Source organism: Acyrthosiphon pisum, chromosome X, assembly GCF_005508785.2.
Source record: "Acyrthosiphon pisum isolate AL4f chromosome X, pea_aphid_22Mar2018_4r6ur, whole genome shotgun sequence".
Lineage (NCBI taxonomy): Eukaryota > Metazoa > Arthropoda > Insecta > Hemiptera > Aphididae > Acyrthosiphon > Acyrthosiphon pisum.
The window spans coordinates 34,685,121-34,704,682 of NC_042493.1; the positions used below are offsets into that span (position 1 = coordinate 34,685,121).

A 19,562-nucleotide genomic window follows, 5' to 3' on the forward strand; every position below is an offset into this window, starting at 1 on the left:
GCACTATAGTATAAATATTTGGTGAATATTTCAAGAGTATAATATAGTTATTCTTTTTGGAAATATGTACCTACAACAAAATATCAAAAATTGATTAATGGAAATTCAATAATTTACTGCTGAATATCAAATATCGTAAAAATTATAAGTTCAAACGCTCATAAAAAATTTAAGCTTCTAAAAGTTAGAATTTTGACAAAATTCATCAAAATCACAAACATTTACGACATATTTTAAGTTGCAAGTTCTTATAACATTGTCCATGTATATCTAAAATTTGGAAATTTAATACAAGATTTCCCATAAGTTTTCCTATATTCATCAAAAAAATTGAAGTTAGACATTGGATATTCACCCGTAAATTAACAAGAGCATGACAAGTTAACATGGAATTAGACGGCTAACTGGTCATAATGTGCGCAGAACATATATGGATTATAGTTTTGAACTTTTAATTGTGTATAGATAAATATCACAAATTTACAATAATAAAAACTTAGTGTTTGAGATCTATAATGTATCATTACTATAGCAGGGATTTCGATGCACTTTTCATTTTTTTCTAGATGTAGCTGTACGATGCACGTCTAGTCACCAATCCATAACATGTATAATTGAAACGGAATAAAAAAATTAATTTGGCAATTTTTTTCATTTTTTAGGGCATTATTGGAGTTTTGATCCTATATTCAAATTTATAAATTTTTTTTTTGTTTATTATTAAACTGGCTATTTATTTTTAAACATTTTTTTGTTTCAGGTTGCCATTAAAATAATTGACAAGACACAATTAAATGAGGATAATTTGAAAAAAATATTTAGGGAAATTCAAATTATGTCAAAACTTAATCATCCACATATAGTGAGATTATTTCAGGTAATGATTGTTTTATTTTTTTATTTTTTTTTTTCGAAGTGGAATGTATAATACATAATTTTATCATAGCTGTTAGAATACATTTAAAAATAGCAAAAATTTGTTTTATCTGATGTTCTAATATTTTTAATTGTGTTATTTTATTTATTATAACTATCATAAGAAAAAAGTCAGGGTTTTAATATTGTATTTTTTGAACTGTTAATGAAAATCAGACACATAATATTGTTCTAAACAATAATACCTTATCAAAGTACTATATCATATTGTGCTTTGTTTAATAATGCTAAATAAATAGGTACATATTATTAGCATATGAATGGAATATATAATATATTTTAAATTTGGTTGTTGTTATTATTATAATTATTATTATTATTATTTTACACTTTTATTAAACATCTGGTGGTTTAGCTGAGGTGTTTTTGAGGATTTAACCAAGCGAATTATTTAATTTAAATATTGACAGTTTTATACCATATAACAGCATTTTTTTTTCATTACAATTTTTCCCAGCTTTACCAGCTGTAGCTTACCTATAGTATCTTAAGAATAAAATATTTTTCATATTATCGATGATAATATTGTTTATTATTTACACCGTAGACAATAATCAGCTGATAAAATTCATATATGTCTTATAATATTAACATGCAGTCATGCCTTAACAATACTATGTAATTGTGTCTACGCTAAACACCTAGCCTCGTGAAATCTAGAATAAGGAAACCAAACTCGCATATGAAAAAAAAATGTACAGTAATGAGTCGCATGCTACTTCACCAGCATGGTATAGGGACTATTCATGTTTTTTTTTATGTTTTTACTTCAAAAGCGGAGTTTGGTCTTCTTATTCTACTCTTCATGTTTAACCTATTCACAAAGTGATTACGCTTTGGTTTATACAACTTTATCATTAAAATATCAGCATTTTATTCTTCTGTCATTATTTAAATGTATAAATTGTACTTTTTTTTTTTTTATGATTTTAATGATTGGAGAATGAAAATTGTAGAAACATTTATTTGTATATGTGCCTTGTTTATAAATCCAAAATAACACATTAGAAGTACTTTTAAATTTCAATTCAATCAATTTTTACATCAATCTACAGACTTCTAAAAAAATTGACAATTACCTGTCAGTACATAAAGTAGTGATAAATCATTTTTTATCTTTAAAACTACCAAAAAAAAAAAATTATAAGTATTACTGCAGATTATGTTTTGAGTGGCTTAACAACAATTTATACTCACCTTGAAATCATGTGTGATCATTAAGGCTTGGATGTTGTAGTAGTAAAAAACAAGTAAAATTGATTTCATTATTGCACTAAAAAATAGCAATATTTTGTTGTAAATGTTTTTAATTCATTATTATTAATATATAACTATCGTTTTTTTTTTACTTTACAGTTCAATATATTTTAAATAAATATTTAATAAAAAATTATTTTACATTTATTTTCATCTTTCTTTTCTCTTGCATAATATTTAAGTTCTACAAAATAAAAATATTTTATGTTTTATTTTAATAATGTAAACTACATAAACAATGAATTGGTCTAAAAGTGTGTGTTTTAATTGTTCATATTCATACATTCTTCGATTTGGAGCCAATAAGTGAAAACCAAAATAAAATTCTAAATAGCAAAAATATTTAAAAATTGCAAAAAATTACACTTTAAAATTTTAGATTTTATATTTTTATTTCTATGTAACCATTCAAAACTTGCTTAGCAATAAATCTGAACAGTAAAAAAAAATTTCTAATGTGCACAACATCTGTGGCATGATCAAATTAGTGCATAATTCTTAGCTAAAGACTCCAGGACAATTATATTTATGTAGTATTTTATAACTTTAAACAAATGATATCTAAAGTAGTTTCTTACTCGGCTAGTTAGGTAGGTATATAGTATAGTTTTATTAATAATTAAATTTCATTATTATTTCGTTTGTACAGTTAAAAACTATTGCAGTTTATACTTTATGGTATAATTTATATATTTTTTTTGTATTTGAATTTGCTTTTTTAATAGCTGCGGCCGATTCAGTATTGAAATTTGAATTAACATTTTTTAATTTGTCAAAATGATCGCAATAGTATTGGACGGCTTCAAGCCATGTATCCCATCTTGCTATAATAGGTTCAGAAGTTAAATTAAAATCTGGATACATTTCTTTAAATTTTGAAACACAACTTGTTTTGGAGTTTTTAAGAATATTTTTTTAAGGGTCACTATTAATTGATCAAGTTTGGAATAATTACATCTTATTGTTTCTGAAACATAATGAAAGCCATGCACTAAACATGTCAAATGAACCAGTTTAGGGGAAATGCTGTCAAAATACTTCCGGCTTTAACCATATAGGGTTGAAGCATCGGTCAAAAATAAAAATACATTTTCATATTTTACACCATTCGGCCATAATAAGTTCATATAATAGAATCATTAAATAATTTAGCAATAGTTTTATTATTGCATTTTTCTAACTGCAGACAATTTAAAAGAAATTATTTATTAGGCTCAGAATATAGTTTGCCAATGATTACATTATCAATATACCTGCCCTCTGCATCTTTTGATTCATCAATTGAAACCCATATTGGTCCATCTCGAATAAACTATCTTATTGATTTTTATGTTTCCTTGTAAACTATATGAACATAATTCTTTTGGATAGTACTTTCATCTGGAATTTATTGTCCGGTATATTTCTCAAAAAATCTGTGAATTTTCGATTTTTAGTTTGGAAATTGGAATATCCATGGGAATCAACATACGACATAAATTTGTGTTAAAAGCTGGCAAATTATTGGAAGGCGTAGATGGCTCTGAATTCAAAAAAAAATTTTACGATTGTCTATTTTGTTGGTGCTTCAATGTAGATACATGCTGAGTAACTGGAAAACGCTGATTTATTGATACTGCCCTTTTACAGCACAAATAGAATAAGATTTCTATCACTTATGTCTTGTTAGGAAACTCTTTTCAATAAAAATTCGCTTTCGATTTCAAAAATTTTTTCATTTTGAAAATTAGATACTAGTTGTACATGAGATTATGTTGTAAATGCGACTACGAATACTACTAAAAACAATTGTTGCTACATGATAGCACTTCCTTATTTTATATTTATATCGATAATAACTGAACTAGTTTTAATCTATATAGTGGCATGCCTTGTGCCGGAAATAAGTACGTAAATGCCATTTAGATAACGTAAAATATTTGGTGGTCGTCAAAAATTACTTATCTTGTTTATTAAGATGAAGCAGATAATGTTTATAGTCGAAAATAAATGAAAAAATTACTAAAATATGTACTTATTTACCAAATATGTATTTATACAAAAATATTAAAAATAAATTTGGGTTTATTTCAATTAAAATTATCTAAATTGTACACATTTTTTATCAGATTTAAAATATCCATTCCAATAAAAATATGTATTCACAATAAAATCCGTTCCCTATTAATCAGTATAGTGTTGTATTTATTATTTTCTTATTTAATACTATTAAAACTTGCAGGTTATGGAAACTGAAAAAATGATTTATTTGGTAACCGAATATGCTGCTGGAGGAGAAATTTTCGGTAATTATAATTGTAATGTTTACTTATCTGGTTAACATGGTTATAAAAGAGATGCGCAAAATGTGTTTTTTGGTATAGTTGGCTTCATGAAAAATTAATCACTTTGATAATCATGAACCTGGCTGCATCAAAATACATGAAACGTTTACATTATTTTATACTCTGGTTAAAGAAATTATTTTAGACCCATGTATAATTTATATGAGCTATTTCATATGCACACTTATAAAAGTGATTAATTATATAATATTTCAATTCCAATTTAGATTTTTTAGTAAAAAAAGGAAGAATGGATGAACCTGCTGCTTGTCATATTTTTAAACAAATTGTTGAAGCTGTTAGCTATTGCCATAATAAAAATATAGTTCATAGAGATTTAAAAGCAGAAAATTTGCTTTTAGATGCTGATAACAACATCAAACTTGCAGGTACCAGTTTTATTTAACAAATAATAAATACACATAAGCATAAATTACCTACTGTTCATTTTTTAAATTATTTAACTTATTATTAAATCATTTAGATTTTGGATTTAGCAATCATTTTTATGAAGGAAAATTACTTTCTACTTGGTGTGGTTCTCCTCCTTATGCAGCACCAGAATTATTTCAAGGGCAAGAATATGATGGACCAAAAGCTGATATTTGGGTAATAATTATATTTATTATATTAAATTTGTAAATATTCGAAATGTTTTGGTCCAACTTTTTGTTCTTATTTTGCATTTATTAATTATTTTTACATAACCACGATTAAAGATAGTATGGTTTCCCAACAAACCTTGAAAAGTGTCTACAGAAATGAATCACTATAAGCAGCTGTAAATCGCTGCATTAGTGCTTTTATTTTATAGTGACTATAAATGTAGTGTTACCCTTCAAATGTAAATTATAGTTGCTTGATAATCACTATGACATATAAGCGCTAGTGCGGAAATGTCTAACTGTTTAATACTGATTATAGAGATTCATTTCAGTAGACACTTTTCAAATATGGGTTGATGAACAACCATACTAACAAAGCCGTGCATATAACCAATTTTAGCTGATAACATAATATTATATTTTTTCAGAGTTTGGGTGTAGTACTGTATGTATTGGTTTGTGGTTCTCTTCCGTTTGATGGAAACACTCTAAAAGTACTTCGTGCTAATGTTCTTTCTGGAATGTTTCGTGTGCCATATTTCATGTCGGCTGGTAAATAATTAAAATAAAATCTTTTTTAATTGACAAATCTAACACTAATATAATTTATATAATATTAAAGTTATAGTAGTTGTATTTGATCTAATATTTAATACAATAATATTTCAGTTTATTCTGAATCATTGTACACACTTTTCTGGGGGATTAATGCCTGTTTTAAAAAAATAAAATAAAATTAAATATTACTTCAATAAAATTCTAAATTCACTACATTATAAGCTGGTATCTTTAAAAACACTTTTTTGAATCGATGATTCCATTTGATGAATCTTGGTTACTTAAATGATTATTGAAGTGTTATATTCAATTTAAAAATCTATTTTTATTTGTTTTCTTAAAATATACAATACTTGATAATTTTTTTTTCTATATGTTATAACAATTAGGTAGTGTGCATTATAATTTATTGTTATTTGTTCTAGACTTAAATAATTTTTTTAAACATTGGTCTTTGGTTTAGTTATTCAATGTTAATTTTTTGAAATAGTAAAAGAGAAATCTAAGTAATAATTTGTACATCCATGGTGATTCCTAACTATTATATCCTAAATAATTTCCCAGTTATCCAATAATTCTAAACCCATTAATTTTATCTCTAGTGACTTGGTTTTTACATAATTTATTAATAACTATTTTTTTTTATTAGCATGTGAACATTTAATACGACATATGTTAGTCATTGAGCCTGAAAAGAGACTAAGTCTGAATCAAATAGAGTCTCATAAATGGATTAAACAGGTACTAAATAATGTATTTTATTTACATTCATATAATATATTTTACATCTTGATTTTAATGTTGAAATTATATTATACTTTCAGTTGTCTGAACCAATTACTAAAAGATTAATAGTAGATGTAAACCCAATGATGAATACAGCTGTAATAGAACTTATGTTACAGTTACCTGGTCTAGATAAAGATATGATTGTTAATGTAAGTTTTAATATATTTATTTATTTGAAGTATGTTTTCAAGCCATTTAGGTGTATATGTATATTAGAAGTTTAGACATTTTATAACAAGACTGGTGCACTTCGGTGTAAGTGAACCTCTTTTAGTCGGGATGACACCTAGGTGCTAGAACATATTATCTTGTTGTAAGTCTACTAAGGAACTCCTAAGTGTTTTTATATTGGTACCAAGGATTACTTGGTGATCTGGTGCATGTCTGTTTTTTTTTTTATGCAGAAAACTTGTTGAAAGCTGTGTTTGAGTAGTTATTTGTCTTAACCAGTGTAATTCAAACCTGCGTGGCAAATTGTGTTGGCTTTGGTTTAAGTATATTTTGGTTTCAATTTAATACATTTAGGTTGTAATTTGTTTGTGACTAAGTAGAGCATAGAAATAGTAATTGTTTTGGATTATTACATATGATTTGTGCAATAACAAAACATCACTAATATAGGATTGACAATATCTTTGTGTGGCTCACGTAATTATGGGAGTATTATGCAGTATTCTATTAGTTTAAGAGAGATTATTAGAAATCTAGCATGAATTTATTAAATTTAAATCAATTATTATTATAGTCTAAGTAGAAAAGATATTCATATTTTTATTTTTTTATCAAATATTTAAAAAAAACTCAACTTCGTGAATTAATTGTTTTATCAATCATTTTTTAAACATGGAATCAATAGAATCAATTCATGTATTCAAAAACTTAAATGTTGATAACATGCATTTTTGTCTCCGACTTACAAGTGCGTAACATAGCAAATGTTACGCTCAGCAGATCAGCTTTGTTAGTTTAAAAATTAGAGTGAACTTATCTCTTATAAAATTTAAATGTAAGATTATTACCTAGGGTGTCATAAGTTTTTTGTTATATTTTAATTTTAAAGCGAATTATAAGTATTTTAAGATGTACAAACAATTTACAATTATAAAATGCTCACAACTTGCTTTAAAATTAAAATATAATAAAAAGCCTATGATATGCCCTAGATAATAATCTTACATTTAAATTTTATAAGAGGTCGATTCACTAATTTTTAAACCAATGGAGGTAAATGTGATTTGCTGAGCGTAAGATTTAATATGTTACTCACTTGCATGACGTAGACAACAAATGTCTGTGTAGCGTCCACTTAAGAGTTACAATTTTGCATGAACTTATACTTAGTAAAACGTCTAGGTAATTTTGTTTGATTGTTTGTTTGGTATCTTATCAATATTTGTTGGCTATGTAGAAAAACTAAGTATGTCACATAAACCTCATACTCTGTCCAGAATTCCACTTTTGCAGGGTATCGCACAGGGATGTGCAGAAGAACTGATTTTCGTCGGTCTGCAGTGGATTCTCTTGCTGGACAGAGTATATAGTATGTCCCAAAAGTCTCGTGTTACCCTTAGTATTGCCTTGGAAAATCAAAATATTTAAATTCTGTTTTTTACTTTAAAGTACCTACTTATAGTATAACAATTTTAATTGAATTGATTGAATTATGTGATTACTGTTTTGCTAATTTAACTATTAATTTCATGAATTCAACTACTTTTAACTTACTTGATTAATTTTAACAATATTTATAAAATATGATCAAGAAAAAAAGATCTTAGTATTTCCATACTTTTTACTGTAAAAACCATATTTAAATATATTAATTTGCCATAGAGATACAAGGATGATCCGGGACTTTTGGGGCATTCTGTATACTAATAGACAGCATATGTGTGAGTGGTGCGGATTTAGTGATGTAGATTCTCTAGTACAAAATATTAAAAATCAAATTAAAGCCATAGACAAGTATTAAAATGTTAATGTATATTGATAATACGGTAATCAAGTATTTACCCTCTATCCAAATACTGTGTCATGTTTTGTGCTATCCATATTTCTCACAATATTCAAACAAATTTAACAAATTATGATTTATAAATAAACTCATACTTGTATTAAGTATTACTAGTAACTTGTCAGGTTTTTGATTTCGACGTTTTATTATATCCACTTATTATAATAATACATCACCGCACCACTCAAAACAGCCAGGCATGCTTCGTCTATTAGTATAAGGTCTTTGAGTAAGTATTAATTTTCAAAATTCTATTGGATGCACTGTATATTTGTACACTTTTTGATATAATATCTCCCAGTATCTTCCAACATTAATATAATATCATACAATTAATCATGATTAAAGATAGAATGATATTACAAATACTAGTATCAAAATAAATAATATTATCAAAATAAAAACCTTTTAAGTCATAAGTCATAACTATTACTATATATATATATAATTATAATTATGAACATATAAGTACTAAATTTGTTATTAAATATTCCTCATAATCCTCATTACTATAATGTTTCATTATTATTTATATACATAATAGATAATAAGTAAAAATTAAACTCAAAGTTAATAAACATATATTTGACAAATATTAATACACTCCACAGTTTTTTCCTGCTCCTAAACAATTTGATAGAATTAACTTACTGTAGCTATCAAATATGTTTCATAAAAAATAAATGTAATTCTTCATTTAAAACTTTATGTTATAGTTAAAATTTGTTTTATTAGTCTGTTCAGCAAAAGAAATTTGATCATGTCAGTGCGATTTACCACTTATTGGTTGACAAACTAGATACAACTGTTAATCAAAGCAAAACTACTAATCAATCATTAGTTAATGAAGGTAAGTTTGCATTTATTCATAAGTATATGATTGTTATGACTATATTTGAAATAATATATATAATTAATATCATATATCATATTTATAGATATAAATGGATCTGTTAACATCAATTCAAATCTAATTGAAAATTTACCATTATATTCAATGTCACTTTATGCTCAAGATGGTTCAATTTATGATAGTCAGCAATTAGAAAAGGTATTTTTTTAAACTTTGGTTGTAATTTATTTTTTGATATACTTGGATCTTTCTTTGATTACAATTTAAAAATAAATTTACAGTACGGTGATGTTGATATTGGAGAATCTGCTAGTTCAAATAAGATTCAAGATAATCATCCAGTGACTACTCGTCGTCATACCGTTGGTCCAGGAAATGGCTTGATGACTCAAGTAACAAATTACTTTTATTATTTAGTTTATGAATCTAAATCGCCTTTGTTTTATAATGTTTATGTGTTTATTTTAGTGTATTTGTCGATATATTAAAAAAATGTAGATAAATTGTGTATTCTTAGGAATAATATAAAACTATTTTTTTTTTAAATATAGGTTTCATAAATAATAATTAATTATAATTTTAAGTTCAAAAACTCTTAATACTTACAGTAATGAATTATAATGTAATAGTTTATGCAAAATATATTTTTTAATAAATTTAAATTATGAATAAAAGAAAAATACATAATATTTACATTTTTAGACATAGATAATAGAAGAATGGATAGGCAATGCAACCTTATCACACGGGAGTTTATTGGAAAATTATTTGAGGTTATAACACAGATCATAGATAGATAAAGCACCACTAAAGAGTGGAGTAAGAGCGTCTCAACTGGCTCCGGGTACCAACGACTAAACCGCAAAGTGCACCGCTGTTCGCTACAGTTTCTACCCAGTCACGACAACCACATAACACTATGATATATAACGAGGCCCAAACACCAGACCGAATGTCCTCACGGACGCTGGCCGGTCAAACTTTTGTGCCTTGCCAAATTGGTGACCTCGACGTGGACATGCTCTCTCTGGCTGAACCCAACCCGTTCAGATACGTTCTGGCTCGAGAACCTGCCTCACCAACAACCGTCTTGTTGAGGCTCGGGGAGAGTAATGCGGCGACACACATAAAGCACCCCGTGCATGAGCGCTCTATGGTTGTTCGCCTCAACTGGCTCCGGGTACCTACGACTAAACCGCTACAGTCTACCCATTCACGACAACCAAATAGCACCGTGATATGTAACGAGGCCCGAACACCAGGCCAAATGTCCTCACGGACTCTGGCTGGTCAAACTTTAGTGCTTCTCGCCAAAATATTAAAGAATATATAGAATATTTGTGCTTATCATACAGGAACGAACATGAAAATATTTTGAGGGTATAATAGAGGTCAAATAGATATATTATATATAATTATTATATATAATTTATGAAAAGACCTCTACCAAAATCTTAGATCATATATAATGTATAGAGCCATGACCTATAGATTATATATAACATGTACTTCACGGACTATGGTTAACAGGACTGGAAACGAACAATAGTGCACGGTATAATGAAAATATCCACAACTGTTACGAAAAGTCAACGAGCGATTTTAGCGCCATCTATAGCTTTCTACACTGTTCTATTACTATATATAGTGACTACATTTTAGTTACTCAATTTTTGTCACCACGATTGCTCGTTACCAGTCCTGTATATCTTAGTCCGTGATGTACAGCAAAATATTGAGCTGTGGCTCCACCCGCTGTGTAAATGAGAGGCAATGATAAAAAAACAGTCTTTCTCTTTTCCCCATTCCGGCACACTTCTGTCAATTTTGTTAATGTAGCCATGGTTAAGGCTCTACATAGAATGGGTATGCAGCATAGCAGCTATGCCACTATTTTGCGACTCATTTATCAATGATAAAATGATAAAATAAAGAGGGAGAAATTCAAATTCACACAACATTATTAGTCGCAAAATGGCGGCATAGCATACCTGTATCTATAGTGCCCTACCATGGTCAATCCATTTTTTAATATCTTTGGTTATAATAGCTGATAAATAGATAAGAATTAAATGTTATCAATTTATCACAACAAAACAATGGATGTTATCTATTTTAAATTTTATATTTAAACATAACCTAACAAAATCACCACTTTCGAGAGTGAAAAACCGCCTTTCTCTCTTCCACATTAAAGACCACGACCACTTACGTTGTATGCATTCTAGAAATTCCTTAGACTAAGCTGGTGTGAAAAAAAATGGACCTGGATGTTTGGACCATATCATTTACATGGTTCATTATCCCGGTGTAGGATAATTTTAAACTGGTTTAGTCTAGCGAATTTCTACATTAATATGGTCTATCCATTCTACTATTATCTATATTTTTAGAGATATTGACTCATTTGCTATTAAAGTATCACCCTGTATATGTCTATTGTCTGATTTAATTTATACATTATTTTAGGTAATGGAATCGCATTATATAACACACCTACAAACTGGGCGTAATGTAAATGTTTTGCCAAATACAAATTTACCTTTGAATATTCCGTTGGTTGAATTTCAATCTCCCAAAAATTTTACAATTAAAGATCAACATTTATTAAAACCACCACAAGTTATGGGAGAAAGTAATAAGATTTAAAATAAGTTATTATGAAAAATGTATTTTACACTTATTATTTTTAGATAACAACTTTGGTAGACGTGCATCAGATGGTGGTGCAAATTTACAAATATCACAAAAAATGAATTGTACATTTAGTGAACCAAGCAGCAAAGAAGATTTAAAAAAAGTAATCTATAATTTAAAATAATATTACTTAATATACACTGATAAATAATATTATAGTCGAATAATACTAAAACAAAGCTTTTTCAAAATAATGATTAATTACTTTTACATAATAAACTAAGTTATTATGATGATCTGGTTTATTACTAATATACATTTAATGATTTATTTTTTTTTTTTAATAGCAAGCGAAAATTGATCCCAATGATTTGAGAAATGCAATAATTGATCAATCAAGTAAAGGAAACTTATTGTCTGAAGATAATGTTGCATCAGCTAGTTCTAGGTATTTTATAATAAAAGACATAATTAGCTGCAGTGCCGTAGCCAGAAAATTTTTGTGTGTGTATGTGTGGGGGGGGAACTATATTTTTTCTCTAGCCTTTGAAATGCTATAATATCTAATTATGACCCCTTTATAAAGGGATTAGATTCACTTTTTTTAAAAAGTGTATATACTCTTTTTATGACTATATACTTATGTTAACAACTATGGTACCTACATTAAATATAACAATATATTAATAATATAGTAAACCATATGTTAATGTATTAATTAGTATAAGCATATTAATATATTATCATTATATCAAAATGTGTTGTAAACAAAACATTCCATTTTTTGTTCGAATATTATTAAAATGTTCTAACAAAAATACAAGACTATATTCAGTGGTCAAAGTGGCTCAAAATACGTAGATGGATGCCTTTCATATTTTATACAGTTTTCATATATGAAATTAATTATAAGGGGGGTACATTATTTTCGACGAAAAAAGTAAAGGGATAGAAAATGTAAATTATAAAAGTGGTGGGATGTCATCCGACTGTATTCCCCCCCCCCTCACACACAACACACACACACTTTGACCAGTGACCATATTAGGGCTGTAGAAAGCTGGTGGTTTTTTGTAGATTTAGACCTATAAGTGGAAAAAAAACATACTTCCAGAAGTCCAATTTGAATTTCAAAAAAATATAAGAATTTCTCCCTTTGTCTGTGTTTTGTAGGAAGCAAATTTTTTTTTTAGTAATACTAAATCAAAGTAAAAGCGAATTAAAAAAAAAAATTTATTTAGTACTATTTTTAACTAAACGGTACTACAAAGTACAAATCGAAAATCCATGTCCTACATAACCTAGAAAAGAGATTAAGGAATTCAAATATGTTTTCAAAATTAAAATAAAGTTTTTGGTACTGGGTGAATTTTTCTTCCACTTTTTGGGAGTTTTGTGGCACATGGGAGTTGAACATATTTTTATCACAAAATATAGTGACGTGATTGCGAGTATGAATGTTACTGAGGTCAAGAATCTTAGCCATTGTTTATCTTTAATGACATAAAGCGTTTGAGGAACTCAGACACACTATGATCAGTCATTGCATACACAGTCACACAGCACTATAACGGTAGATGTACAATATTTCCTAAATACGACCACTTCAAAATGGTTTGCTTTGAAAGCCTTAACTTTTAATTTTTATCAAACATATTATATAATATAAAACAAGCCAAAAAAAAATTTTGGGGGGCATGTACCCCCAGTGCCCACCCCCTGGCTACGACACTGATTAGGTGTATTATTTAATTTTCTAAACTTGTTCAGCTATGTTTAAAATTATTGTTCTAATATTTACAGCCGTTTTACTAAAGTAATGTGCAATACCTCTAGACATGGGATGGGTAATAAGGAGGAAGCTCAGGGCCAACAAAACAATTTACAAAGTACACGAACTAGACGTAGTGGTGTATCAACTGTAATGGATAGACCCCCAGGTATTTTATTTTATACACAATATTATTTTCATTCTTTAAGTGCTTGAGATTTGAAATTCGAGTTTTACTTAATTTTGTAATACTCCTTCACAACTTGACACCCTTGTTGTAAGTACTTTTTGCTTTAATTATAATTCAATTAAATTTATTATGATAGTTATTTTTACAAATATTACATATTATATAATAATTTTTTTATTTATATACCATTAAATATAAATTATAATTTAAATTTAACTAAATAAGGGGTTTCCTGATTATTTACTTTGTGAAATAACTTCTAAATAATAATAATTTATAAACAATGCAGTTATTTAATTTACTACCAAATAATTTATAAAAGGACTAAAGAAAAAGTAAGTTATTTTTATACAATACCTTTTTGATTTTTAATAGTATTTTGGTTGAATAATATTTAGTTTTGATTAGTTACTTATTACTAGAAGGTTGAATTGTATTATGATATTCTGTGAGTGTGTTTTAAATGCATTATTACCTTTATACTATTATTATTAGATGGACATTAAAAAGTATTGTAGTGTTGAATTTGTATGTGAAGTCCAGTTTTAATTTGTATTATTATTTTTTTTATTTTGATAGCTAACACATTTTAAATTTTATTTTTCTTAAGAGGGTATAACAGTCGCATATTCCTATTGAAAATATTCCACAATATTATTCATTACTCTTTCAGTTATAAACTGATTTTAATTTTTTTATAAACTTTTATTTTTACAAAATCTTTTTGAGAACTTTATTCAAAATATGGCTTTTTATTAAAAATAATGTTCAAATTGAGATGTAAAAAAAATGTTTTCCAATAATTAAATAAGTTCTAACATTTAGTATGGTAATTCAATTTGGTTTATAACATGATTATAAAGAAGGCCGTCATAATTTTGGAAGCATAATAATATGTTTTTGAGTCAATTATGTGATCAACAAACAAAAATATTTCTGAAATGGTTTGTCAAATTCTTAAATATATTGAAACATCTTTTTTAATTTTTTTTAAATGTAAATATTTTGCTATAATATTCTATATCAGTTTATTACAAACTGTTAAGCCCTCTTAGTTAGTAGTTTGTTTGTTTCCATTGCTTATTTTTTTTTTTCAAAGTCATTAGTCCTGAAGTGGTGCGTGAAGTAGAAGCACGTATGAATCGAGAGTATGTACCACCACCATTACCAATGGTCAGCACTTCTAGACATAGTCACCGTATATCTCAGGTTTCAGTTTTACCAACAGTACAAGAACTGCATAGACATTCAGGTATCATGGTATTTTTTTTTATTTTTTTTAATGAGTACCTTGCATCTGTGGACATTATCTTATATGTTATTTAATAATTGTAATTATTTAAAAAACATTTTCAATATTATTTGACTAGGCCGAGAAAGTTTAAAAGACGTTAGTGGTTATTTGCCATCTGAACGATATAGTCCAGTACGGAGAACAAGTGAACCAGTTGTTACATCTAGTGAACAACTAGAGCAACCTAATATACGTAATATCCAACAGGAACATATTCAACTTCAAGTAAAATCAACTGATCTGCGTTATAAATCCAAAGTTAATAATTAATCTGTTTCTTACTAACAGCAAAAATTGAGTGAAAACACATTGGATACCTGGGATCATGCTGAGTTACAAATGCTTCATACATATCATTTACAAAGTCTGCAAACATTAGTAGATCAAACTTCATTTATAAATACAACTTCATCTAATCATCAGGGTATGACATGAATCCATTATATGTATTATTTAAATGTTGTCTATAACCATTAATTAAAAAAATATATATATTTATTCAGGTAATTCAAATATTCTTAGCCAACATTTGCAAAATTTGAATTTACATCAAACACCATTAGTTAATGTTGCACAAACCCAAGGTAAGAATTTTCAGTACCTTCATTATTTAAAATATTTAAAATTGTATGGAAGAAATATATGAAATATTGAAATGCTGATCAGTTTATTACTATACTGTTTAATGGGATCTTTAATGCCTCCTATCATTTTATTGTGGCATTTTCTTATTATTCAATGAGTCATATTAAAAATTATTTCTACAATGTATTGACCAAGTTAAACCAGCAAACTAGTTATTTTGTTTTTAATTTTCCACGTTTACAATTTATATTATACAGTTTACAATTTAAATTATACAATTTAAATTTATTTAGTTTTTATATACAACTTAGGATGTTTGGTAAGGACTAATATTTTCAATAAATTACATTTTAAAATAAAGTTTTAAATTTATTTAACCCGTCACGAATTGCATCACAGTCTTTTATTTTGCTAATAAATCATTGACTGTGAGTATAGTTTACTTTATTTCGTGCAATTTGATACCTATTTTTTTTAAAACTATTTAAAACAATCAATTGTTTGTTGAATTTATAGCTTTTTTTAAGCCAGTCAAAAAAACTGTTTGCGACTAAGTATCAATTTTGCTATGTATTATTTTCGTCGGCTTTCAATTTCAAATGGAAAAACCAACAAAAACAATATATCTAATTACTTACCTCTTATCTCTCAAAAAGTTCTTTGTTATCTTCATAGACCTTATACTAATAGGCGGAACGTGGTTGTAGTTCCGGCGTCCAAGCGTAACGGTGCTGATCAAGGTAGTACAACGTATGCGCACTAGGTGATACAATACTCTGTATATAATATATATCACTCTAACGCAAACCACACCACCCACCCGCATCCCGCCTATTATTCCATATATCAGTATAAGGTCTATGGTTATCTTATCTTTTCTTATCTCCTCGGAGGTTGCAATATTTTCGTTTAGTTTTATACGCGTAGTAATACCAACTTTTATTGTAAAATATAATAAATAAATAAAGTATAATTTTTGTAAATCATTAATAAATGCATTTAAATGTAAAATGTTAAAAAAAAATGAGATATAAGTGAACGGTCAAAAAGACCTTGTATATCACATTTGTTACATATAATGACGCGACTCATGTTGGGTTAAATAACATTTATAACTTTGAATTGTTGAACCCTAAGTACTCAATAAAAAGGTTAACATTATAATTTTTTTTCTTAGAATATAATATTCAATTATTATGTTTTATTTTATAGGTTCAATTACTCAAGGTACACCAAATATAATCTCTAATCATCAAATTCCAGTTCCATTGGACTTACGAACGAATAATAAAATAAATCCTCAACCAACAATTGTAGTAGAAGATAAAACAATAGGTCTGTGTTTTTTATTCTTTATGTATTATTGTAGATACCTCTAACTGGAAATAGTTAACAACCTTATGCCAAAGTTTTCTATCATCGTTCATACCTGGTACTCCATCAGTCTTACCGCGCTTTTTTCTTTCAATTTTCCTAAGTGCACTCCGTAGTTCCTTCTCACTAAGTAAGTCAACCATACCTTGATTCCACTCTACTTTCTTCTTTTTACATCCATCTAATTTGTCAGAACTTTTTCAGCATTATCTAAACAAAATTATCTAGATACATTTTTCGTATACTTTATCTCATCTATATAACTTTGGACATTTTTCACCAATGATTTTCTCCTTAATATACTTGCAAATGTGAAAAAAAAAATAATAATAATTACACTTCTGGATGAAAAAAAGACGAATGTTGACATTTTAAACAGTGATAAATAAAATAATCATTGGTTAAATTAAGTCTATGCCCTTTTGAAATCATAAGGCTGCTATAGCCAATATTGTTTACAATGTAGATTTTAAATTGCAGAACTTAAATATGTAGTTTCATCTGAAAAACTATTGATTTGTATACTTATGGAATTCAATAAACGAAAAATCTGTGATTATGCGATGTATAATTATTAATTATATTATTTCTTTTATTAATCTTATTGAATTATCAAAACTATTATAGTTCCACAGCCTAGTATTTAATTATTATGGTAACAATATTTAAATATTACATATTTATTTATTTATTTTTAGAAATTTGTGAAGAAAAACTTCTTCCGAATCCAGAAATATCTCTTATGGTAACTAACGAAGAAGGTGGTATGATGGAAGTAGACTCATTACTGACAAATTCGGTGAATTCTGTGAATACAGGTAATACTTTACTAAAAAAGTCAAGTACTGATCAACCACTTTCAGCTATACATGATGGTTATGAAGAAATCAATGATATGACTGCTGATAGAAATAATATTATAACTGATATGGATTCTTCAACTTGTTTGAAAACTGCTCCACTTTTTTCTGACTATATTCTAAAAAGAACTGCTAGTGATGCATTTGTTGTGGACTTGTCTGATTTCTATTCAAATTATACTTCTGGTAATATACTCAACATTGTCAAATATTTGATATCATCCAACATTCGGGTATGGCCTGTGCTAGATAGACAGAATGTGTTGCAATTTCCAACAGGGTTGCAAATTGAACTGGAAGTGTGTTCAAACGACACAGGTGCCAATTCGTATTTAAAAATTCAACGACTCTCTGGAGATTCAACTGAGTACAATAATATTTGTCATAGGCTGGTCGAAGACTATTTACCTTGTAATGAATAATATTATTAATCATTATATTACTTTTAATCTTTTCATGGCTGTGCTACTTTTGTGAATGCAATTAATTAATATTAGTCATTAGTTTTAATAAGCATCTTTCGTTATTAGAATTTATACACAAAGCCCTTAATCATGCAGTTGTGAATTATAACTAATCATCTTTATCTTATATGGACTGATTTCAATATAAATTATATATTTTACCAAACTCTTATTTGAGATTTTCATTTAAATAATTATATTTTATAAATTTTTTAATTAAATGTGCGTTTGTAAAGTGGCAGCACAAAATGTATTCCATTTGTACTATTCCAATGACCATGTAATCAAATATATTGTATATTTGCTAATAATATGTGAATATTGTTATTCTATACTTATTTCCAATTGTTAAAATAATTTTATAATATTGTTAACTTGTTTTTTTCTAAATTTATACATATATGTCTTAGAGCAACTGACAGTAAAATAAATGCATATTAGAATAGGATATTTCATAGTTATAGCAAATATTTTTTTTAGAATAATTAATCAAGTCTTGATCAAAACCGTATTATACTCGCAATAAATGTTATCAAATTTCATAACTCAGTCAGTTCAGAAGTCTTAAATTAACCAAGGAGCTACTAAAACTTGTATATTATATTATTATTAGTATTCAATAATAATAAAAAAAAGTTTAAATTCTATTTGGTGTTTTAAATTTTACTTCTGGGCTGTACGAATATTTTTAATACTCTAATATTGATTCGTTGGTATTTGTTTGTTATTACTTTTTTACTTTTTTATTTTTTTTTTATTTAAAAAAAAAATGTTTATTGTGATCTTTTTATTGTTATATTAATATTATTATATTTTTTTTCCACAGTCTACTGTGATCTGTGAACCATGTTTACCACCATTGGCTATTATTAATAACCTTACCTTATTCTAACTTTAATAGTTTACATTTCTGTATAGTCTATATATATATATATTTATATAATATATATATGTGCTCAATATCAATGTTGTGTACATGTTATTTGTTGTTATTATTATTATTATTTTGTGTTTGTATTACAATGTTATAAATTGAACACTAAACTTCTAA

General features: G+C 27.0%; 1 protein-coding gene across 4 annotated transcripts in view; it reads left to right on the forward strand.

The window, feature by feature from the left end:
• The window catches only part of LOC100168714 (serine/threonine-protein kinase SIK3), a 26,501-nt gene extending 6,998 nt beyond the window's left edge, over positions 1-19,503 (forward strand). Inside the window, exons 2-22 of one of the 4 annotated variants that reach the window (XM_001949612.5) lie at positions 761-877; positions 4,415-4,478; positions 4,745-4,906; positions 5,002-5,126; positions 5,551-5,674; positions 6,330-6,421; positions 6,505-6,618; positions 9,219-9,333; positions 9,422-9,534; positions 9,618-9,728; positions 11,806-11,971; positions 12,030-12,136; positions 12,321-12,421; positions 13,777-13,913; positions 15,034-15,186; positions 15,305-15,453; positions 15,517-15,652; positions 15,732-15,812; positions 17,026-17,148; positions 17,886-18,458; positions 19,338-19,503. In XM_001949612.5, the coding sequence (XP_001949647.2) occupies positions 761-877; positions 4,415-4,478; positions 4,745-4,906; positions 5,002-5,126; positions 5,551-5,674; positions 6,330-6,421; positions 6,505-6,618; positions 9,219-9,333; positions 9,422-9,534; positions 9,618-9,728; positions 11,806-11,971; positions 12,030-12,136; positions 12,321-12,421; positions 13,777-13,913; positions 15,034-15,186; positions 15,305-15,453; positions 15,517-15,652; positions 15,732-15,812; positions 17,026-17,148; positions 17,886-18,458; positions 19,338-19,354 (2,880 nt within the window). In that variant the 3' untranslated portion in view covers positions 19,355-19,503. Of the gene's footprint in view, positions 1-760; positions 878-2,230; positions 2,784-4,414; positions 4,479-4,744; positions 4,907-5,001; positions 5,127-5,550; positions 5,675-6,329; positions 6,422-6,504; positions 6,619-9,218; positions 9,334-9,421; positions 9,535-9,617; positions 9,729-11,805; positions 11,972-12,029; positions 12,137-12,320; positions 12,422-13,776; positions 13,914-15,033; positions 15,187-15,304; positions 15,454-15,516; positions 15,653-15,731; positions 15,813-17,025; positions 17,149-17,885; positions 18,459-19,337 lie in introns of those variants that run through there. The other 3 variants (XM_008184440.3, XM_029485909.1, XM_008184439.3) reach the window with 3 other exon arrangements.
• Positions 19,504-19,562: the final 59 nt, after the last annotated feature.